At 43.6% G+C, this 24,369-nt stretch overlaps 1 protein-coding gene across 1 annotated transcript in view; it reads left to right on the top strand.

Annotated features, from left to right (window-relative positions):
• Nucleotides 1-24,369, top strand: part of naf1 (nuclear assembly factor 1 homolog (S. cerevisiae)) — a 282,623-nt gene that overhangs the window by 161,014 nt on the left and 97,240 nt on the right. Inside the window, exon 5 of the mRNA XM_038791891.1 lies at nucleotides 21,918-22,000. Coding sequence (XP_038647819.1) covers nucleotides 21,918-22,000 — 83 coding nt within the window. The remainder of the gene's footprint in view (nucleotides 1-21,917; nucleotides 22,001-24,369) is intronic.

Genomic DNA, 24,369 nt, shown 5'->3' with positions numbered 1-24,369 from the left:
GAGGCACGACCTACCCTTCACAAAACTATGTTGACTATCTCTAATCAAATTATTCCTTTCAAGATGATTATACATCCTATCTCTTATAAACCTTTCCAAGACTTTTCCCACAACAGAAGTAAGGCTCACTGGTCTATAGTTACCGGGGTTATCTCTACTCCCCTTCTTGAACAACGGGACAACATTTGCTATCCTCCAGTCTTCTGGCACTATTCCTGTAGACAAAGATGACTTAAAGATCAAAGCCAAAGTCTCAGCAATCTCCTCCCTAGCTTCCCAGAATCCTAGGATAAATCCCATCCGGCACAGGGGACTTATCTATTTTCACACTTTCCAGAATCGCTAACACCTCCTCCTTATGAACCTGAAGCCCTTCTAGTCTAGTAGCCTGTATCTCAGTATTCTCCTCGACAACTTTGTCTTTTTCCTGTATGAATACAGACGAAAAATACTCATTTAGCATCTCCCATATCTCCTCTGACTCCACGCACAACGTCCTTGACTGGTGCTACTGTTACCTGAGTCATTCTTTTATTCCTGACATATCTATAGAAAGCTTTAGGGTTATCCTTGATCCTACCTGTCAAAGACTTCTCATGTCCTCGCCTGGCTCTTCTTAGCTCTCTCTTCAGAGCCTTCCTAGCTAACTTGTAACTCTCAAGCGCCCTAACTGAACCATCACATCTCATCTTTACATAATCCTCCTTCTTCCTCTTGACAAGTGTTTCAACTGCTTTAGTAAACCATGGTTCCCTCGCTCGACCACTTCCTCCCTGCCTAACAGGTACATACTTATCAAGGACACGCAGTAGCTGTTAATAATCCAGAGATGATTACTTTTGAGGTCCAGTTTGTTAATTTTCTGCCGAGCTCCCTAAATTCTGATTGTGGGACCCAATCCCCCCTTCCTGCCTATTTCATTGGTACCAATGTGGACCACAACTTCTGGCTGTTCATCCCTCACCCAGAAGAATGTCCTACAGTCTGTGATATCAGTGACGTCCTTGACCCAAAACATTAACTCTGTTTCTCACTGCACAGATGTTGCCAGACCCGCTGGGCTTTTGCAGCATTTTCTGTTTTTCAGACTTGTAAAACGTTCACTATTTCACTAGTGCACCGGTTGAGCTCAGATTGATACTTTCCTGTTGTCTGATTAAATATTAGCTCTGCATCCTGTTTAAATGGTCTCTCTTGTAAGTCACGGAATTAATTTGCCGAGAGTAGATCAAGTTACAGGAATTATGGTGGAGTTCGTTATTCAATAACTCAGATGGGTACTTTATATTGCAACTTACAATTGTACTTGGCAGACAATTACTTTCTTCGTCATTTCTATTTTTCTATTGTCCCACTGTTATTTCTGTTAATGGTCTATTATACTAGGTGAAGGTTATCATGCTGGATAATAATATATAGTTTAAACTAGTGATTGCTGTGTATATTGTTAAATTATATTCTTCGCCTATGATTAAGAGCAGTTTGCCTGACATAATCAGCCATCTACCCGTAAAGTTGCACTCATTTTCAAGATTGATTATTTTTCCTCCAGCCTCTGCACAAGCTCCTTTATAAATGGCTGAATGTTAAATCTTCCACAAGCCAGCATTATCCCCCATAAGTTTTAGAACATTCTGTTTTCTTAAAATAGTAATTCAGTGCAGTTTTTCTAACAGTTGAAAATGGGGCCATTGTAGAAACTTTTCCAAACTAAAGGAGCATTTACTAATTTTATTGGTGTACAATAGTCAGTTGCTTAGTAAACAAAACATTTTTTGATTTTTAAAAGCTTTTGAAAAGTGCCCATGTGTCAAAAAATCGATTGAATTTTCACAGTCAAAGCTTGCAAATGGGAGCTATTTGTGGAAACGAACCCTGGTGATTAATTTGACTGTGATATGTGCTAAGTTTCATGGACTGGCTGTCTTCCAACGCAATACTTCTAAACTAGCACAGAAGGTTGATTTGTGCTGGACGTAACCAGTTCCTCTTTTCTTTGCGCTGGCTTGGTTGATTTTGGATGAATTGCTCTGGAAAAATCAATATGAGGGACAATTCTACCCTTAATTATCCTACCTGTCTTTCAAAACCAATCCGTTCTTGAAATGTTGAGGAAGTGTCCACAGATAAATTAAAAATATTATTCATACAATATTATGTAAGTATGTTGTTACAAGGAAAGTGCTTTCAATTGCAGCTGATGCTTGATATCTGAACACATTGAATTCTGAGCTCAGTATTGAGTTTGATCAAAATCACTGAATTCGATCACAGTATACCACTCCATATACATTTGCCCTACCCCTACTACATGATTGAACAGATAAGGACATATCCATAAAAGGTGAACTAGTTAGACCACATGTAATCCAAAATCTTATTTAGGAAACAATCAATTTTTATGTTCGGATAGTGAGATTAGTGTAATACCCCAATTAATTTCTTGTCATAAATAGTTACTATTCCACCATGTGAAATTTTTGATCACAAATCTATCCTGTATCATTTAGCAACCGCTGGTTTCCCCAATTTTACAGACACCCTAATTAAAAAGGTAATTTTTTATTCCGAGTTCTCCTTTTGAGGGACTACTGTTGTTGAATCCAGATCAGCAATTGTAACCTCCCTGAAACTCGAGATCCTGTAGGCAATGGATCCTCTCCAATTACCTGCTCTTAGCATGGAGGTGTTTGCTTCATATATTGGGGCTGTAAGAGTCGGCCAGTTGCGGTAACAATATTCAGTGACTATCATCTTAAAGTTGGATTGTAGCTGCCCTCTTGCAGCAATTTCAAGGTATTACAAACCTTAAATAAATAGAGGAGCTAATACTGCTGCAAGATGAGTCATTAATTGTATGTTCCCACTCTGTCATTCTGATTGAGCATTCCCTTATGACTGTAATGCTTTAATGTGCTGCTTTATATAATTCAGTACACCTTTGAATACATTTAATGCATTTAAGCTACATGGGTACAGATGTGGTGAGCAAGCCTCACCCGACTGCCCCCCCCACCAACCCTCCAACCACAATCATTGCCTTGATGCAGTTAAAGAAGCTCATGCAGCTTCCAACATGTGAGCAGATCTAAATGTGTGCTTGTGACATAGCATGATACAGTGTTAGGCATGTGGATAAGGTGAATGTTATCTAACAGTACATGAGCAATGGAATTAAATGATATCTAGAGCTATCTGGCCTGATCAAACTTCAATCAGAACAGTGTTCTTAGTTTTTGGATGATCACGTGTGATATTCTAGCTTTGAGAAGGGTGTATAGGAGGGCAGCTAATTTAGTGGCTGGTTTTTGTTCTCGTATTTAAGTGGGCGCCGATGGCAAGCTGATGGATTTGTCTGGGCATTGTGCCTTTTTAAAAAATTAAACAAAAGTATGGGGGGGGGGCACAGGGTTCCCTGAACCACTAGTTTCATAACTTCACTGGACAAATAATTGGTGCAGTAACAATGTTTCTTTTTCATTTTCTTTCCATTTCTATGTCATTGTTTCAGCCTCCATGTTATTTTTATCATCTTGATTAGTCACTCAAAAACTCTTGTAATAATAATAATCTTTATTGTCACAAGTAGCCTTACATTAACAATGCAATGAAGTTACTGTGAAGTTGTGATCGTGGTATTTACATTTAAGACAGTGCCTCTCTAGTATTCAAGATTGTGCTCAGCTCATTTTGAAGAAAATGTTAAGTACTATTAAGTAGGGCAATATTTCCGTTATGTGAGAATTCTTAACTATGGTTCTCCATTAATATGCTTGATCACACCTTTCTATTCTAATTTTGTGAATATTATTTGTACCTAGTAATATCAAATTTAAATATTCTCCTGTTTGCAGTCTAGTTTGCTGCGTGTTCATGTGATGTTTTGTACATTTGAGATGTCAGTTTTCACCCCATGACCTGATATTTCAAGGAAGAGTAAAATTGTTTTTCATTTCCTCTGAAGTCCGATATTTGCAATCACAAAGGGATTTTGTCATGGTGTGCAACGGATAGTCAGCGGATAACAAGGCAGCAAAAAAATAGTTCGGAAATAATGCTGCTGTAGTTCAGATAAATTAAGTCTACTGACCTCGACCCATGGGGCGATGATTTCTATGGAACGACAATCACAGTCGGTGCACCACTGTGCAATGCAGCCACATCTTCCCAGCACAACTTTCCGACTTCAGCCTGATGGGAAAAGTGCAGTGCAATGGGTTCCATGAGGTCTTCTGTCGAGTGCAGGAGAGTAGGGAGAAAGGAGGACATGCTCCCTTTTTATGGCAGTATTTGGGGGGACGGGTGGGGAGGTGGGAGTAAAGTCGGGGGGTCCAATGGGTGGTGGGGCAGGGTTCTTTGTGGGGGGTGGTCAGGTCTCCCCTGTGTTGATGGGAGTCGGTATTATCACCCAGGAGTTAGAATTTGTTTTAATTCTTCTAACTTTTCTGGGTAACTTTTCTGGAACACACCTGGAACCCTATGCAAAGGTTTTCAATGCAGGGTAATTGCTCAGTGGAATAATAATAATAATCAATTATTGTCACAAGTAGACTTTAATGAAGCTGTACTTTGTGGGAAATTGCTGCGCATTCCCAATGTGCAGACATCTTGGCAGACCGGGGAGGCACCCCCAGGTATGACGCCCCTTGGAATGGAGGTTATGGGCTCGGTCAGTGTTCAGCAACTACAATTGTTGAATCAGTCTGCATTTTTACAGTAACATTCTAATTCTCTGTGTATTCTTACCACCTTGAAAGAAGGGAATGGCAATCTTTTGGAGATCTTCCATTATTTTGTTCAATGTTTAAGGGATTTATATTGTGAAAGCTATTCTTGGCAAAGTGATAAAGGTCATCATATTGTTCATGTGATAGCTTGTTCATTCATGCATTCCTTTGTCTAATCCTACGCTTACAGCAGTCTTGGGGGTTGTTTTTGCTTTCGGCCAGACACATTTATAGAATTGAGTTTTTACTCAATGAGTAGCAAGAATAACATCTCTGTGAATGTCAGCAACTCTCAAAAATCTCTCCTTATGGCAATACAGCCGAACCGAATAGCCACCGGGAAGGAGCATGTGCAGTCCCAATGACCATTAATGTGGCTGCTGTCACGAGGTGTTAGAGGTGATGTGCAATATATTTTCCCCCAAATAAAATGATTCATTTTGCTCTGGATCTTCCAAGTGATCTGTCTCCACCACAATGTTGAAGCGTAGGATTCATTCATTTTCCAGTGAGCATGAAGTGATAGGAATTTGAAGGCAGTGTGTTGTGCTTGGTTTAAAAAGCATAGAGTTTTCCAAATAGCTTGAATTCAAGGTGAATATGGAGCACTGTATATGTTTCTGTTAATCAGTACAAAATTAGCAAGTTTCTTAGTTTGTTCACATCCAGAGATATAGAGGAAAGGATTGCAAAGATGATTCTCGACAGGAGCGAGAGTAGGGTAGTTGTTATGGGGGACTTTAACTTTCCAAATATTGACTGGAAATACTATAGTTCGAGTACTATAGATGGGTCAGTTTTTGTGCAGTGTGTGCAGGAGGGTTTTCTGACACAGTATGTAGACAGGCCAACAAGGGGCGATGCCACATTGGATTGGGTACTGGGTAATGAACCTGGCCAGGTGTTAGATTTAGATGTAGGTGAGCACTTTGGTGATAGTGATCACAATTCGGTTATGTTTAGTTTAGCAATGGGCAGGGATAGGTATATACCGCAAGGCAAGAATTATAGCTGGGGGAAAGGCAATTATGATGCTATTCGGCAAGATTTTGGATGTATAGGATGGGGAAGGAAACTGCAGGGGCTGGGTACAATTGAAATGTGGAGCTTTTTCAAGGAACAGCTACTGCGTGTCCTTGATAAGTATGTACCTGTCAGGCAGGGAGGAAGTTGTCAAGCAAGGGAACCATGGTTTACTAAGGAAGTTGAAGCACTTGTCAAGAGGAAGCAGAAGGCTTATGTTAGGATGAGACATGAAGGCTCAGTTAGGGCACTTGAGAGTTACAAGTTAGCCAGGAAGGACCTAAAGGGAGAGTTAAGAAGAGCGAGGAGAGGACACGAAAAGTAGTTGTCGGATAGGATCAAGGAAAACCCTAAGGCTTTCTATAGGTATATCAGGAACAAAAGAATGACTAGAGTAAGATTAGCGACAATCAAGGATAGTAGTGGAAAGTTGTGTGTGGAATCAGAGGAGATAGGGGAAGTGTTAAATGGATATTTTTCGTCAGTGTTTACACTGGAGAAAGACAATGTTGTCGAGGAGAATACTCGGGTTCAGTCGACCAGGCTAGATGGAATTGGGGTTCACGAGGAGGTGTTATCAATTTTGGAAAGTGTAAAAATAGATAAGTCCCCTGGGCCAGATGGGATTTATCCTAGGATTCTCTAGGAAGCCAGGGAGGAGATTGCAGAGCCTTTGTCCTTGATCTTTATGTCATCTTTGTCGACAGGAATAGTGCCGGAAGACTGGAGGATAGCAAATGTTGTCCCCTTGTTCAAGAAGGGGAGTAGAGACAACCCTGGTAATTATAGACCTGTGAGCCTTACTTCGGTTGTGGGTAAAATGTTGGAAAAGGTTATAAGAGATGGGGTTTATAATCATCTTGAAAAGAACAAGTTGATTAGCGATACTGTAGTCAACATGGTTTTGTGAAGGGTAGGTCATGCCTCACAAACCTTATTGAGTTTTTTGAGAAGGTGACCAAACAGGTGGATGAGGGTAAAGCGGTTGATGTGTATATGGATTTCAGTAAGGCGTTTGATAAGGTTCCCCACGGTAGGCTATTGCAGAAAATAAGGAAGTATGGGATTGAAGTTAATTTAGCGGTTTGGATCAGTAATTGGCTAGCTGAAAGAAGACAGAGGGTGGTGGTTGATGGCAAATGTTCATCCTGGAGTTCAGTTACTAGTGGTGTACTGCAAGGATCTGTTTTGGGGCCACTGCTGTTTGTCATTTTTATAAATGACCTGGAAGAGGGTGTAGAAGGATGGGTTAGTAAATTTGCAGATGACACGAAGGTCGGTGGAGTTTTGGATAGTGCTGAAGGATGTTATAGGATACAGAGCGACATAGATAAGCTGCAGAGCTGGGCTGAGAGGTGGCAGATGGAGTTTAATGCGTAAAAGTGTGAGGTGGTTCACTTTGGAAGGAGTAACAGGAATGCAGAGTACTGGGCTAATGGCAAGATTCTTGGTAGTGTAGATGAACAGAGAGATCTCGGCATCCAGGTACATAAATCCCTGAAAGTTGCCACCCAGGTTAATAGGGCTGTTAAGAAGGCATATGGTGTGCTAGCCTTTATAAGCAGGGGGATTGAGTTTCGGAGCCACAAGGTCATGCTGCAGCTGTACATAACTCTGGTGCGGCCGCTCCTGGAGTACTGCGTGCAGTTCTGGTCACCACATTATAGGAAGGATGTGGAAGCTTTGGAAAGGGTTCAGAGGAGATTTACTAGGATGTTGCCTGGTATGGAGCTGAGGTCTTATGAGGAAAGGCTCAGGGACTTGAGGTTGTTTTCGTTAGAGAAGAGAAGGCTGAGAGGTGACTTAATAGAGACACATAAGATAGTCAGAGGGTTAGATAGGGTGGACAGTGAGAGTCTCTTTCCTCGGATGGTGATGACCAACACGAGGGGACATAGCTTTAAATTGAGGGGTGGTAGATATAGGACAGATGTCAGAGGCAGTTTCTTTACTCAGAGAGTAGTAGGGGAGTGGAACGCCCTGCCTGCAACAGTAGTAGACTCGCCAACTTTAAGGGCATTTAAGTGGTCACTGGATAGACATATGGATGAAAATGGAATAGTGTAGGTCAGATAGGCTTCAGATGGTTTCACAGGTCGGTGCAACATCGAGGACCGAAGGGCCCGTACTGCGCTGTAATGTTCTATGTTCTATTCATGAAACCTGGTTGCATCTAAAGAATGTAAAACATTTTAGATGAAAAACTTTACTGGCATCTTTGAGTATTTTCATAGCAGATTTCAACTGATATTTGTATTCCTGTTGACCTAACTTTCCCACAATTGCTTTTGTTGGACAAGAAGAGATTGGGTTGACTCGGCCTGTATTCACTGGAATTCAGAAGAATGAGAGGGGATCTAATTGAAATGTATAAAATTCTGACAGGGCTGGAGAGACTGGATGCAGGGATATTGTTTTCCTTGTCATGGGCATCGAGAACAAGGAATCACAGTCTCCAGGGTATGGCGTTGGCCATTTAGGAGTGAGGGTATGGCGTTGGCCATTTTGGAGTGAGGGTATGGCGTTGGCCATTTAGGAGTGAGGGTATGGCGTTGGCCATTTAGGAGTGAGGGTATGGCGTTGGCCATTTAGGAGTGAGGGTATGGCGTTGGCCATTTAGGAGTGAGGGTATGGCGTTGGCCATTTAGGAGTGAGGGTATGGCGTTGGCCATTGAGGAGTGAGGGTATGGTGTTGGCCATTGAGGAGTGAGGGTATGGCGTTGGCCATTTAGGAGTGAGGGTATGGCGTTGGCCATTTAGGAGTGAGGGTATGGCGTTGGCCATTTAGGAGTGAGGGTATGGCGTTGGCCATTTAGGAGTGAGGGTATGGCGTTGGCCATTGAGGAGTGAGGGTTTGGCGTTGGCCATTGAGGAGTGAGGGTATGGCGTTGGCCGTTTAGGAGTCAGGGTATGGCGTTGGCCATTTAGGAGTCAGGGTATGGCGTTGGCCATTTAGGAGTGAGATGAGTTGAAGTATCTTCACTTAGAGGGTGGCGAATCTGTGGAATTCTCTTCACCATGGAAGGTTGTGGGAGGCTTGGACGCCAGTGAAGATACTTAAGAAGGAAATAAATAGATGTATTGACTCTGCAGGTGTCCAAGAATATGGGGAGGGCCCAGAGCACAGGAGTATGTTGTTGGGATCGAGGATCAATCATGATGTTGAATTGCAGAACAAGTGCAAAGTGCCGAATGTCCTCCTTCTATTTTCTATGTTTCTAAACCCTACAAGTCGTGTATTGTCAATGGGATCAGCAGTTTCAATCATGTGGGAATTAAATATTTTGCTGAAAGACAATTAAGTATCTTGAAATCATTGACACCCATCCCCACAATGTTATCTTTAATGAAGAGATCTTACAATATAAGTAAAATACAGCAAATGCTAGATATCTAAAATAAAAAATTATCGAAGTATCCTGCAGATCAGGCAGCTTTTGTATTTCAGGTCTTACAGCACATTGGTTTGGCAGAGTTTCTTGTAGCTGAAAATGAACCCAATTACTGCTAGCTGCATTAAACATTTTCAAGATTCTTTTGACAGTTTCAGAACTCTGCATCATTAACAAAAAGAAATGTGCTTTGCTGAAGTAAATATGCCAGTCTATATCAAAATACTCTGATCTTGGGATGTCTCTTTTCAAAGCATTTTTACATCAATAGGTTCCAATGTGGATAAGAATTCTAGCAAGATCAAAGTAGTGCTCAAACTGGCACTAATCTAAACAGGGTTATTTGCATGGGGTTAAGACCGTGAGATACAGGAGCAGAATTAGGCCATTTGGCCCAAAGAGTTTGCTCTGCCATTCGATCAGCCTGATATGTTCTTCATCCCCATTTTCCTACCTTGTCCCCATTACCCCGATCCCCTTTTTTAAAATATTACAGCACAGGAACAGGCTCTTCAGCCCTCCCAGCCTGCGCCGATCCAGATCCTTTATCTAAACCTGTCTCTTATTTTCCAAGGTCTACTTCCCTATTAATCAAGAACACATGGTTTGTGCTTGAGGTGCTGTTAGCTACAGGGCTACAGACCAAGAGCTGGTTGGTGAAATCAGACAGAATAGTTATTTCTTAGAACATAAGAATTAGGAGCAGGAGTAGGCAATTTAGCCTCTTGCGCCTGCTCCACCATTCAATACAATCATGGCAAATCTCATCGTGGCCTCATCTCCACTATCCGACCCGTTCACCGTAATCCTTCAACCCATTGCTAATTAACAATCTGTCTAACTTCGCCTTAAATGTGGTCTCCTCTATATCGGAGAGACCAAACGCAGACTGAGTGGTCGCTTTGCTGAGCATCTTCGATCTGTGCGCGTTCAGGATCCTGACCTTCCCGTTGCTTGCCATTTTAACAAAAGACCCTGCTCCCATGCCCGCATGTCTGTTCTTGGCCTGCTGCAATGTTCCAGTGAAGCTCAACCCAAACTGGAGGAACAACATCTCATCTTCCGGTTAGGCACGCTACAGCCTTCCGGCCTGAACATCGAATTCAACAACTTCAGAAGATCAGCCCCACCTCGACCCATTTGTTTTCATTTCATTTTAACTGCATTTTACCATTTCTTTCTTTCTTAATGTACATTTAATTCCCCCCCCACTCCCTCCCAACCCTATCCAATTTTCCTGCACCTTTTTCCTCTTTGCTTCCCCCTTCCCCTCCCCCCACATCCTCTGATGTTAGTTTCCCTGCTGTTTGAACCTTCACATCTTTTGTCCTCTCTGGGGACTGCCATTAACACTCTTTCCCCTTGGTTTCTGTCGCCATTAGCACCCGTTTTCCCAGGGTTTCTGTGGCTATGACTCATCTTTCATTCTCACTCCACAGTATAAATATTTCCCACTTTCTGTCTGTGAGCTTTGACAAAGAGTCATCGGACTCGAAACGTTAGCTCTTTTCTCTCCCTCCAGATGCTGCCAGACGTGCTGAGATTTTCCAGCATTTTCCCTTTTGTTTCTTTTCCTTAAATTTACTCTTTTTATCCCAGCATCCACCACACTCTGGAGTAGCGAATTCCACAGATTTTCAACCCTTTGGGAGAAGTAGTTTCTCCTCTAGTCTGTTTTAAATTTGCTACCTCTTATCCTAAGACTATGACCTCTCACTCTAGAATGTCCCAGAAGAGGAAGCATCCATTCCACGTCTACTTTATCCAAACAGTTTATCATCATAAATGCCTCAATTTGATCTCTCCTTATTCTTCTAAACTCTAAAGAATATAGACCTAAGCTGACCGATCTCTCTTCATATGACAAACCCCTTATCTATGGAATTAATCTCGTGAACATCCTCTGAATTGCCTCTCATGGCACTACATCTCTCCTCAAATAAGTGGACTAAAACGGTGTACAAAACTCCAGGTGTGGTCTCACCAGTGCCTTGTAGAGTTGCAACAACACTTCCTTAACTTTATATTCCTTTAGCTATAAATGGCAACATTCCATTCCCTTCCTTTGTTATCTGCTGTGCCTGCATGCTAGTTTTCTGCGACTCGTGCATGAGGACACCCAGATCCCTCTGCACTGGAGCACCCCGAAGTCTGTCCCCATTTAGATGATAAGTTGACGTTCCATTTTTCTGACCAAAATGGATGACCTCACACTTATCTACATTAAACTCTATCTGCCACATTTTGGCCCACTCACCTAACCTATATCCATTTGTAAGGTTTCCTATTTCCTCAGTGCAATTTACTGTCCCACCTATTTTTAGTGTTATCTGCAAATTTGCCTATAGATCATTTTATCACTGTACCCAAGTCGTTAATATAAAATGTAAATAGCTGGGGTCCAAGGACCAAACCTGTGGCACCCCGCTAGTTACACCTCACCATCCAGAAAAATACCTATTTACCCCTACTTCTGTCCATTAGCCAATCTATCCAATTAGTAAATTGCCCCCAACCACATGTAATATAACCTTGTGTATTAACCTTCTGTGTGGCACCTGATCAAACACCTTCTGAAGTCCAGATATATTGTATCTGGAGGATCCCCATTATCCACTTGGCTTGTTACATCTTCAAAGAAATCTAGCAAATTAGCCAAACATGATTTACCCTTCATAAAACTATGCTGACTCTGATGGATTTCCAAATGTCCTGATATTCCTTCCTTCATAATGGATTCTCACAATTTTCCAGCAACGGGTGTTAAACAAACTTGTCTGTAATTTTATACATTCTGCCAACCTCCCTTTTTGAATAAGAGCGTTACATTAACATTTTTCCATTGCACTGGAACTTTTTTGTGTCCATGGAATTAAATGTCTTATTGTCAGATCTGTCATATGTGATTAGATTCAAAAATCAGATCTAAGATTGAGATGAGTGGAACATGGGAACAAAAGTAGACCATTTAACCCCTGGGCATATTCCACCATTCACAAGAACATGGTTGATCCATAGCCTTACTCCATAAATCTGGCTTGGTCTTGTACTTCTTGATACCCATGTTAATTTTCATTGATAGAAACTATCAACCTACCATCAAATGATGTTTGTGGAAAAGAGTTCCAAATTATTCTACCCTTTGCGAATAGACTGTTTCCTAATTTCATTCATCTAATTTTTAGACTGCTCCAATCCTAGACTATCCAACCATTAGATTCTCTCTATCTTCCTTGGGAAGGCACGGTAGCATAGTGGGTAGCACTGTTGCTCCACAGTGCCAAGGACCTGAGATCTATTCCTGGTTTGGGTCACTGTCTATGCGGAGTCTGCACATTTTCCCCGTGTCTGCGGGGTTTTCTCCAGGTGCTCCAGTTTCCTCCCACAAGTCCAAAAATACATGCTTGCCAGGTGACTTGGACATTCCAAATTCTCCCTCAGTGTACCCGAACAGTGTTGCGACTAGGGGATTTTCGCAGTAACTTAATTGCAGTGTTAATGTGACACTAATAAAGATTATTATTAATATTTGAAAACTTTGGTCAAATCACCAGTTAATGTTCTAATTTCCAGAAGCACAGTCCCAATTTGTGTAATCTCTCCTAATTAAATTCATACACCTTCCCTTTACAAATCCATGATCTGACCATCTTTGGTCAGCTAGAAATGTTCAAGGTGTTTATTGGCTTTATCCTTAATTTTAGACTCTAGTAATTGTTTCCTTCTCCTCTTAAACAGTGGAATTTTATCCAGTTTTCCAATCGAATGAATGGTTCCTGAAAACCTTGAGATGGAAACCATCTAGTTCTCGGGATTTGCCACACTGTCATCAGATTATTTTCTTCTTTGCTGTGATTTTGCTTCTGTTAATTTTGGCAAGACCCTGACCCAGCGGCAGTATTTGATCGCTTGGGAAGTTCCGCATGCTAGTCTCCTCTTCTATTGTGAGAAATCTGCTGCCATAAGTTTATCTGCTGATCCAATCTAAGAACAAGGAGTGGGATTCTCCGACCCCCCCGCCCCCCCGATCGGAGAATCACCGCGGGGCGGCGTGAATGCCGCCGCTTCCTGCTTACTTCTCATTATGTCCTCTTTTATCATGGAAGTCTTATCACACTTAATCATTAGTTACTCCTCCCTGTCTATCAAGTTTTATATCCTTCCTGTTGATCTAAAATGTGGTCCATTACTGAAACATGGTTAAAGGATGGTCACGACTGGGAGTTAAATATCCGAGGGTATCAAACTATTCGGAAGGACAGAGTGGATGGTAAGGGAGGTGGTGTTGCTCTGTTATTTAAGGATGACATCCGGGCAATAGTAAGGGATGACATCGGTGCTATGGAGGATAAGGTTGAATCCATTTGGGTGGAAATCAGGAATAGTAAGGCGAAAAAGTCACTGATAGGAGTAGTCTATCGGCCACCAAATAGTAACGAGATGGTGGGGCAGGCAATAAACAAAGAAATAACTGATGCATGTAGAAATGGTACAGCAGTTATCATGGGGGATTTTAATCTACATGTCGATTGGTTTAACCAGGTCGGTCAAGGCAACCGTGAGGAGGAGTTTATAGAATGTATCCGCGATAGTTTCCTAGAACAGTATGTAATGGAACCTACGAGGGAACAAGCGGTCCTAGATCTTGTCCTGTGTAATGAGACAGGATTGATTTATGATCTCATAGTTAGGGATCCTCTCGGAAGGAGCGATCACAATATGGTGGAATTTAAAATACAGATGGAGGGTGAGAAAGTAAAATCAAATACTAGTGTTTTGTGTTTAAACAAAGGAGATTACAAGGGGATGAGATAAGAACTAGCTAAGGTAGACTGGGAGCTAAGACTTTATGGTGGAACAGTTGAGGAATAGTGGAGAACCTTCCAAGCGATTTTTCACAGTGCTCAGCAAAGGTTTATACCAACAAAAAGGAAGGACGGAAGAAAGAGGGAAAATCGACCGTGGATATCTAAGGAAATAAGGGAGAGTATCAAATTGAAGGAAAAAGCATATAAAGTGGCAAAGATTGCTGGGAGATTAGAGGACTGGGAAATCTTTAGGGGGCAACAGAAAGCTACTAAAAAAGCTATAAAGAAGAGTAAGATAGAGTATGAGAGTAAACTTGCTCAGAATATAAAAACAGACAGTAAAAGTTTTTACAAATATATAAGACAAAAAAGAGTGGCTAAGGTAAATATTGGTCCTTTAGAGGATGAGAAGGGAGTTTTAATAATGGGAAATGAGGAAATGGCTGAGGAACTGAACAGGTTTTTTGGGTCGGTCTTCACAGTGGAAGACAAATAACATGCCAGCGACTGATAGAAATGAGGCTATGATAGGTGAGGACCTTGAGAGGATTGTTATCACTAAGGAGGGAGTGATGGGCAAGCTAATGGGGCTAAAGGTAGACAAGTCTCCTGGCCCTGATGGAATGCATCCCAGAGTGCTAAAAGAGATGGCTAGGGAAATTGCAGATGCACTAGTGATAATTTACCGAAATTCACTAGACTCTGGGGTGGTCCCGGTGGATTGGAAATTAGCAAACGTGACGCCACTGTTTAAAAAAGGAGGTAGGCAGAAAGCAGGAAATTATAGGCCAGTGAGTTTAACTTCGGTAATAGGGAAGATGCTGGAATCTATCATCAAGGAAGAAATTGCGAGGCATCTGGATAGAAATTGTCCCATTGGGCAGACGCAGCATGGGTTCGTTAAAGGCAGGTCATGCCTAACTAATTTAGTGAAATTTTTTGAGGACATTACCAGTGCAGTAGATAACGGGGAGCCGATGGATGTGGTATATCTGGATTTCCAGAAAGCCTTTGACAAGGTGCCACACAAAAGGTTGCTGCATAAGATAAAGATGCATGGCATTAAGGGTAAAGTAGTAGCATGGATAGAGGATTGGTTAATTAATAGAAAGCAAAGAGTTGGGATAAATGGGTGTTTCTCTGGTTGGCAATCAGTAGCTAGTGGTGTCCCTCAGGGATCCGTGTTGGGCCCACAATTGTTCACAATTTACATTGATGATTTGGAGTTGGGGACCAAGGGCAATGTGTCCAAGTTTGCAGATGACACTAAGATGAGTGGTAAAGCGAAAAGTGCAGAGGATACTGGAAGTCTGCAGAGGGATTTGGATAGGTTAAGTGAATGGGCTCGGGTCTGGCAGATGGAATACAATGTTGACAAATGTGAGGTTATCCATTTTGGTAGGAATAACAGCAAACGGGATTATTATTTAAACGATAAAATATTAAAGCATGCCGCTGTTCAGAGAGACTTGGGTGTGCTAGTGCATGAGTCACAGAAGGTTGGTTTACAAGTGCAACAGGTGATTAAGAAGGCAAATGGAATTTTGTCCTTCATTGCTAGAGGGATGGAGTTTAAGACTAGGAAGGTTATGTTGCAATTGTATAAGGTGTTAGTGCGGCCACACCTGGAGTATTGTGTTCAGTTTTGGTCTCCTTACTTGAAAAAGGACGTACTGGCGCTGGAGGGTGTGCAGAGGAGATTCACTAGGTTAATCCCAGAGCTGAAGGGGTTGGATTATGAGGAGAGGTTGAGTAGACTGGGACTGTACTCGTTGGAATTTAGAAGGATGAGGGGGGATCTTATAGAAACATTTAAAATTATGAAGGGAATAGATAGGGTAGATGCGGGCAGGTTGTTTCCACTGGCGGGTGACAGCAGAACTAGGGGGCATAGCCTCAAAATAAGGGGAAGTAGATTTAGGACTGAGTTTAGGAGGAACTTCTTCACCCAAAGGGTTGTGAATCTATGGAATTCCTTGCCCAGTGAAGCAGTTGAGGCTCCTTCATTACATGTTTTTAAGGTAAGGATAGATAGTTTTTTGAAGAATAAAGGGATTAAGGGTTATGGTGTTCGGGCCGGAAAGTGGAGCTGAGTCCACAAAAGATCAGCCATGATCTAATTGAATGGCGGAGCAGGCTCGAGGGGCCAGATGGCCTACTCCTGCTCCTAGTTCTTATGTTCTTATGTTCAGTTTCCAGTCGTGACTGTATTGCAGCCGTGCCTCAGTAATGGCTACCACATCGTACCCCTGAGTTGAAGCTATGCCAAGAATTCATTCAATTTGCTTCCTATACCCCACATGTTTGCAAAAAGACTTACTTAGCCACATGGCCTAAACTGTTCTGCCCCATGTTGTTTTTTTCTAATTTTCTTATTTTCTTTCCTGATTTAATTGATTTACATCTTTAGTTTCCTCCTTGCTCCTGAAGAACAATTCTAGCATTCCTCTGCACTTCTCCCTTTTGGCTTGTTTTAAAATGAATTTTATGCTACTTTTTCCACCCGAGCTCCCCAATCTCCTATTTACTAGTTTAAAGTCTGTGTGACTGCCCTATTTATCCATTCTACTTGGACCCTAGTCCCTCAAGCCCAGTTCAGATGGAGCCTGTGCCAATACTGATAGCAGTGTTATAGAATTTACAGTGCAGAAGGAGACCGTTCGACCTAACGAATCTGCACCGGCTCCTGGAATGAGCACTCTACTTAAGCCCACGCCTCCACCCTATCCCCCTAACCCTGTAACCCCACCACGCCTCCACCCTATCCCCCTAACACAGTAATCCCACCAACCTTTTGGACACTAAGGGGCAATTTAGCATGGCCAATCCACCTAATCCGCACATCTCTGGACTGTGGGAGGAAACTCCCGGAGTACCCAGAGGAAATGTGGAGAAAGTGCAAACTCCACACAGTCACCCGTAGGTCACAATTGAACCCAGGACCCTGGAATTGTGAGGTAGCAATGCTAACCACTGTGCCACCATGCCCATGAAATAGAATCCGTCTTTCTTACATCACTCCTTCAACCATCTGTTCAACTCCATAATCATCTTTATCCCTCTGCCAATTTATATCTGGGATAGGTAATAATCCCGAGATTGTAACCCTCGAGGAGATTCAATTAAAAAAAAAGTTGGCTTCCATCTCCTGGTACTCTGGGAACAGAACCTCTTGCCTACTGTTTCCTGTGTTCTTGGTCTCAAAATGAACCGCAACAATTGGAAAATCTATTTCCTCGCTACTATTTTGTCAAGTTGGTTTGAGATATAATTTTAATTAGGTTGGTAAAATACCATGCAGGACTTTTGATCCTGCTTCTGAAGGATGCTGCCCATTCTCCCTAATAATCCTAGCCTCTATAACTATAATATTATGCTTCTACTCTTCTCTCTGAACAGCTTTCTGTTCAAAGGTGGTTTTCCTTTCCGCAGTCTTTCTTGTTAACCTCACAAGTAGCAAATATGTTTTATCTGCTGGTACGATCATTTTCTGCAAATCCTCCTCCTCTGTTTCACCTGGATTTCCCTTACTCTGTACACTGGTCATGCCAACCACATTCAAATCCTGCACCTCTGTACAAGGTGTGACTGAGGTCTGACCAAATATTCTTGCCTCATGTTTGTGTCTCCAACTTCCACCAGTTTAATTGAATGAGATTCAAAGAGATTGGAGTTGGAGATCGTCTACTGAAGATATTCACTTGGAACAATTCCACCGCCCAGAAATTTCCACATGCTGCAGTGCAAGCACTCAATCTGCTGTGCAAAATCTTCGAACAAATTGGTGCGTTAACCAAAATCAAAACAGACTAAAATAATCTATAAGTGAATGTGAATGTAGGCTAAGTGTTGCAACACTGAATGCAATTTGAACTGCTTATTGCCTCAACCGTACACAAATCACATAGTGTTAAAGGCATTGAATTCCTACCCTGGCTTAATTCTCAACTTCCTACAATGCAGTCACTCTGTTCGCGTTCTGTCCTGCTCTAATCATAAGCCCTAATAAAAGCTCTGAGATTTCCCTTCATTTGTGAAGTGCAGTACAGTATGAACTCCCTGATCACACCACAAACAATCAGCTTCCGTAAGAGCGATGAATCGATTCAGGCTATTGTGTACAATTGTGATTGCATTTGCTGAAGCCCACAGCCAGTCGTGCTGTTAGTGACATTCGGTAGCCTTCTGGGATGAAGAACTGTGTGGCAGAGAATGCAAAATGACAGTGAATGCTTTCAGTTTAGAGAAATGATTAAATGAATGGTTTTATCGATGAATTTGATGATGCTTATCTTTAAGTACAGAGAATGCACACACGGTTGAATATTTTTATTATGCTTACAAATATTAATCAGCATCATGGTCCAAGACACAAACTAAGGTGAATTTCTGATGCATCTTTTTAAATCTACATTCTATAGTTGTTTCAATAAGTGACAGCTCATCCCAGATCCATCACTGCTGCATGTTTATATAATCCTGCACTAAGTTTTCTTTGCATAGCTTTCAAAATTAATGTTAATCCCAAAAGATTAGCCATATATTTGTTTTTTTCTTGTAAATTACCATGCTTAAAAATATTGCACCAGTAATAAATATGGTCATTCAAAACAAAGATTAAATTGCATGGCAATTTTCAAAAGTTAAATTAATTAAAATGGGCAAATAAAATACATTGAATGAAATGCATTTGGTAATGATACAAGGTGATTTAAAAATATCAAAATCAGAATTAAACCAGTCTTTAACTAAGAAATTATGAAAGAACCAGAATTTTGTGGTGTTCCTGAACTTACTTAAATGGGCCGACAAAGATTTATCTATTAAATTGTTCATCTTGTTATCAGCCTCTATCAAGCATAGCAGGCTACGTTAACTTAGATGTGTAACAAGATTGTTGCAGATTTCTATTTGGCAGCAGGGGCAGCACGGTAGCATAAGTGGATAGCACTGTGGCTTCACAGTGCCAGGGTCCCAGGTTCGATCCCCCACTGGATCTCTGTCTGTGCGGAGTCTGCACGTTCTCCCTGCGTCTGTGTGGGTTTCCTCCGGGTGCACACCGCCTCCCACAGTCCAAAGACGTGCAGGTTAGGTGGATTGCCCATGATAAATTGCCCTTGGTGACCAAAAAGGTTAGGAGGGGTTATTGGGTTACGGGGATAGGGTGGAAGTGAGGGCTTAAGTGGGTCGTGCAGACTCAATGGGCCGAATGGCCTCCTTTTGCATTGTATGTTCTGTTGGGTGACTGCATAAGATTGCAGTTGACTGAGCTCTTTTTCTTCATTCTTGGGGTGTGGGTGGGTCACATTCGCAAAATTGACATCTATTGTCAGTGTTGCTACCTTCGAAAATGATGTTGCCTTTTTCTTTAACCAAGGTTTGCCTACATCTGTGGTTGACAGAGCACTCAACTGGGTTCAACTCATTTCCCGCACCTCTGCCTTCCCGTCCCTCCCCGAACCATAATAGGGTCCTGACTTTCCCACCCCACCAGCTTTTGCATTCAAAGGATCATTCTCCACTATTTCTGCCAACTCAGCATGATGCCACCATGAAACACCTCATACCCTCACCGCCTCTGTCACCCACAACTCCTCATCCCCCTTCCCACGGCATATTTCCTTGAAATCACAGAAAGTGCAATACCTGCCCCTTTACCTCACCTCTCAAATGTTCAAAGCCCCAGGTTTTCCTTTCAGGTGAAGCAAGTCCAAAGATGCGCAGGTTAGGTGGATTGGCCATGCTAAATTGCCCTTAGTGTCCAAAAAGGTTAGGTGGGGTTATTGGGTTACGGGGATAGGGTGGAAGTGAGGGCTTAAGTGGGTCGGTGCAGACACGATGGGCCGAATGGCCTCCTTCTGTATTGTATGTTCTATGTTAATATTTCACTTGCACCTCCTTCTCAGCTGGGAATGCAGAAAGGGTGACCGCTTTGCGGAACATCTTCTCTCAGCTCATTAGCATGACCCCAACATTCCAGTCACTTGCCATTTCAACTCCTCATTTTGCTCTCAAAGCCCATGCCTACATGTCTGTCCTTGACCTGTGATGTTGCAGTGAAGCCCAAAGCAAACTGGGGGAGCACCATCTCATCTCCCTGTTTGCGCGATATAGCCCTTGGGGCTGTACATTAAGTTTAACAACTTTAGGCTGTGATATTTCTCCTCCATCTTGACTCTTTTAAAAAATATATAAAACATTTTATGGCAAAATGGAAAAAGTCCATTGCCCAACGGGCCATCTGTTACTTGTTCTTCAGTTTTGATTGCACTGCGCACTGACCTTCTCCCATTATCGCATTCTGATATCTTAAATTTGTGCAATTACAAGCACCTTTGCCTGCCTTTAACTCTGTCTCGTGACTTACGCATCATTGTTGCGATCTCTCCCAGCTCCCACCAAGCTCTGACCTTCTACTATGCTCCAGCTGTTCTGCCCCTCTCATACAGTATATAATTCATGAGTTTCTGGCTCTCTATCTCTGAAGCAGAGTCCTACAGGCTATAGAGAGAGAGGGGTTTGCAAGGACAGTTAAAAGTTGGACTGGAGTTACATTAGTCAGATAAGGATGGCTCAACAGATTTCCCTCTCCAACGGATATTAGTGATCTCATGAGTTACTATTTTTTTCTGAAACTAGCTTTTTATTTCCAGGATCATATTAGCTACATTCACATTCTCAACAGCAGTGGGGTTTGAACTCGAGAGGTATGGATTGCCAGTCCAGTAATATAGGTTGCACCCTATTGATCAAGGATGATGCAATGCAGTCTGTCTGCTTGATAGAAATTAGCTACACTCAATATTTCAACAAAACTATTATCTCCCCAGTTTGAATTTCTGGAACAGCCATTGGTATCAATCCAGATCTCCACACCCCAAAAAGCTGTCGCTGCTCAGTCAATTGAATAATGTGAAACGGCGATTGATAAGAATTCTATTAGGCAGGTAGGGTGATGGTACAGATCTACCGCAATCTAATTGAATGGTGAGACGAATCAAAGAGGCCAAAAAGCCTAATCCTGTATTCATAGTATGCAAAGCTTGTTGTCCATAAGTGAACCCAGATTACAGTATTTCTGTAGGCAAACTATTCATATGCTGAGTTAAGACTGATCCTGATTTCATCGACATCCTGATGTAGGTCATTGGTTACTATCAAACCGGAATCTTGGTAAAATGCACCCATTTATCTCCTCCATGGCCACTGAGGATAATTGCAGTACTCCACCTAGTTCAGCAAAATGAAGCTTGGGCAGTTGTTAAGTATTTGCAAAGAGGAGAAGGAAACAGGGAGAGACATGGCCAATCCACCTAACCCGCACACCTTTGGACTGTGGGAGGAAACCGGAGCACCCGGAGGAAACCCACGCACACACGGGGAGGACGTGCAGACTCCGCACAGACAGTGACCCAGCCGGGAACCGAACCTGGGACCCTGGAGCTGTGAAGCATTTATGCTAACCACCATGCTACCGTGCTGCCCACAACAAAGTCAGTGCGTATTTTGTCAACAACCCTGTGGAGCCAGGCGTAGTAATGCTGCTCTCCCCAACTTCATCTCCCACCATTGGCCACTGCAACCCTCCTCCCAAGACATTTCACATGGCTGTTTCTGGTGAGGCAAGTGGCCTGACATTCATGCTCTTCAAATGTCTGTGAAGGTGCGACAAGGACATTTACATTAGATGTTAATGATGCACCAGGTCCAGTTTTGGGCTGGCCTCTGATCTCTCAGCAGAGAATCTGGGCTCTAAACCAAAATTCCACACATGGTTTTTATGTTTACTTTTAATAAGATGAAGGAGTAATTTTTCTGCAGTGCTGCATTTGTATTTGAATTTGCTGTTATTTCACGTTACTACTGTACTACTTCATGTTACTACCAGAATGATCCAGGTTTTTTGGCTCAACTTATGGTTCTTCCAACTGCACCAGAACTAAATACTGTCAACACTTTCTTTCCAGTTATTGTTGAATCACTGAAGGACATGCCACCAGTGAATGAGGAAACCATCCTATTCAAAAGGGACAACACCTCTGTTGGGAAGGTAATTGTATAAGAGCAATTCTTAACAATTAATGAGATGTAAATGGTCTGAAACTCTTGTCATCAGAATTTAGGATTACTGCAGTAAATTGCTAATTCCATTTATTTATGCTTTGTTGGACAATAGTTCTCAAATAGTGAGGCTGCATTTTGTCAAACAAGAAAGTTGTTTATCCACAGAATTAGAAGCTTTGGACACATTAGGTAACTTAGTGTTTGGAATTGGCATTGGTTACTAGATAAACTTTATAACTTGGGTAAGTTTTCTGATTTTTGTTTTTAAACCATAATCAAGATTTGAATGGCTTCTCCGATTTGTTGAGCAGAAAATTTAAAAATGCCTGTTCCCAGGTATCTTTCCTGTTCCTGGCATCTTTCTTATTCCTGGCGTCTTTCCTTGCTGAATCCAATTAGGTGGGTCTGCATTAGATCGGTTCTTTTTCTTTAATCTTTCATGAGATGTATGGCAACACCAGCATTTGTTATCCATCCCTAATTGTCCTTGAACTGAGGCCACTTCAGTGGGTACTTAAGTGTCAATCATGTTGTTGTGGGTCAGGAGTCACATGAAGGCTAGATCAGTGAAAGATGGCAGATTTCCTTCCTGAAAGGGCATTGGTCAATCAGTTGGGTTTTTCCAACAATTGATAGTTTTGTGGTCTTTTTTTGTACGTTCATTTGATGTGGGCAGCACTGGCTAGCCAGCCATTTTTGCCCATCCTAATTGCACTTGACGGTAGTGGTGAGCTGCCTTCTTGAACTGCTCCGGTTCCTGTGGTGTAGACACATTCCCAGTGCTGTTAGAGAGGGAATTTCAGGATTTTGATGCAGGGACAATGAAGGAACGACAATATATTTCCAAGTCAGGGCAGTGAGTGACTTGGAGGGGAACTTCCGGGTGGTGCGGTTCTCGTGTATCAGCCGCCCTTATCCTTCAAGATAGTAGTGGTCATGGATTTGGAGGATGGGATCACCCGGGGCCATGGCTGCTGGTGGGAGGGGGACACCTGGGACTGTGACTGCTGGTGGGAGGGGGGGGGGGGCACCAGGGACTGTGTCTGCTGGTGGGAGGGAGGCACCAGGGACTGTGACTGCTGGTGGGAGGGAGACACCAGGGACTGTGTCTGCTGGTGGGAGGGAGGCACCAGGGACTGTGTCTGCTGGTGGGAGGGGGGAGCACCAGCACTGTGACTGCTGGTGGGAAGGGGACACCAGGGACTGTGTCTGCTGGTGGGAGGGAGACACCAGGGACTGTGACTGCTGGTGGGAGGGGGGAGCACCAGCACTGTGACTGCTGGTGGGAGGGAGACACCAGGGACTGTGTCTGCTGGTGGGAGGGAGACACCAGGGACTGTGTCTGCTGGTGGGAGGGAGACACCAGGGACTGTGTCTGCTGGTGGGAGGGAGACTCCAGGGACTGTGTCTGCTGGTGGGAGGGAGACACCAGGGACTGTGTCTGCTGGTGGGAGGGAGACACCAGCGACTGTGTCTGCTGGTGGGAGGGAGGCACCAGGGACTGTGTCTGCTGGTGGGAGGGAGGCACCAGGGACTGTGTCTGCTGGTGGGAGGGAGGCACCAGGGACTGTGTCTGCTGGTGGGAGGGAGGCACCAGCGACTGTGTCTGCTGGTGGGAGGGAGACACCAGCGACTGCGTCTGCTGGTGGGAGGGGTGGGCACCTGGCACTGTGTCTCCTGGTGGGAGGGGGACACCAGCGACTGTGTCTGCAGGTGGGAGGGGGACACCAGGGACTGTGTCTGCTGGTGGGAGGGGTGGGCACCTGGGACTGTGTCTGCTGGTGGGAGGGAGACACCAGCGACTGTGTCTGCTGGTGGGAGGGGGGGGCACCTGGCACTGTGTCTGCTGGTGGGAGGGGGACACCAGCGACTGTGTCTGCAGGTGGGAGGGGGACACCAGGGACTGTGACTGCTGGTGGGAGGGAGGCACCAGGGACTGTGTCTGCTGGTGGGAGGGAGGCACCAGGGACTGTGTCTGCTGGTGGGAGGGAGGCACCAGGGACTGTGTCTGCTGGTGGGAGGGAGGCACCAGGGACTGTGTCTGCTGGTGGGAGGGAGGCACCAGGGACTGTGTCTGCTGGTGGGAGGGAGGCACCAGGGACTGTGTCTGCTGGTGGGAGGGAGGCACCAGCGACTGTGTCTGCTGGTGGGAGGGAGACACCAGCGACTGTGTCTGCTGGTGGGAGGGGTGGGCACCTGGCACTGTGTCTGCTGGTGGGAGGGGGACACCAGCGACTGTGTCTGCAGGTGGGAGGGGGACACCAGGGACTGTGTCTGCTGGTGGGAGGGGTGGGCACCTGGGACTGTGTCTGCTGGTGGGAGGGAGACACCAGCGACTGTGTCTGCTGGTGGGAG

This window comes from Scyliorhinus canicula, chromosome 3 (assembly GCF_902713615.1).
Source record: "Scyliorhinus canicula chromosome 3, sScyCan1.1, whole genome shotgun sequence".
NCBI classification, from domain to species: domain Eukaryota; kingdom Metazoa; phylum Chordata; class Chondrichthyes; order Carcharhiniformes; family Scyliorhinidae; genus Scyliorhinus; species Scyliorhinus canicula.
This window is presented reverse-complemented; position numbering and strand designations above follow the sequence as displayed.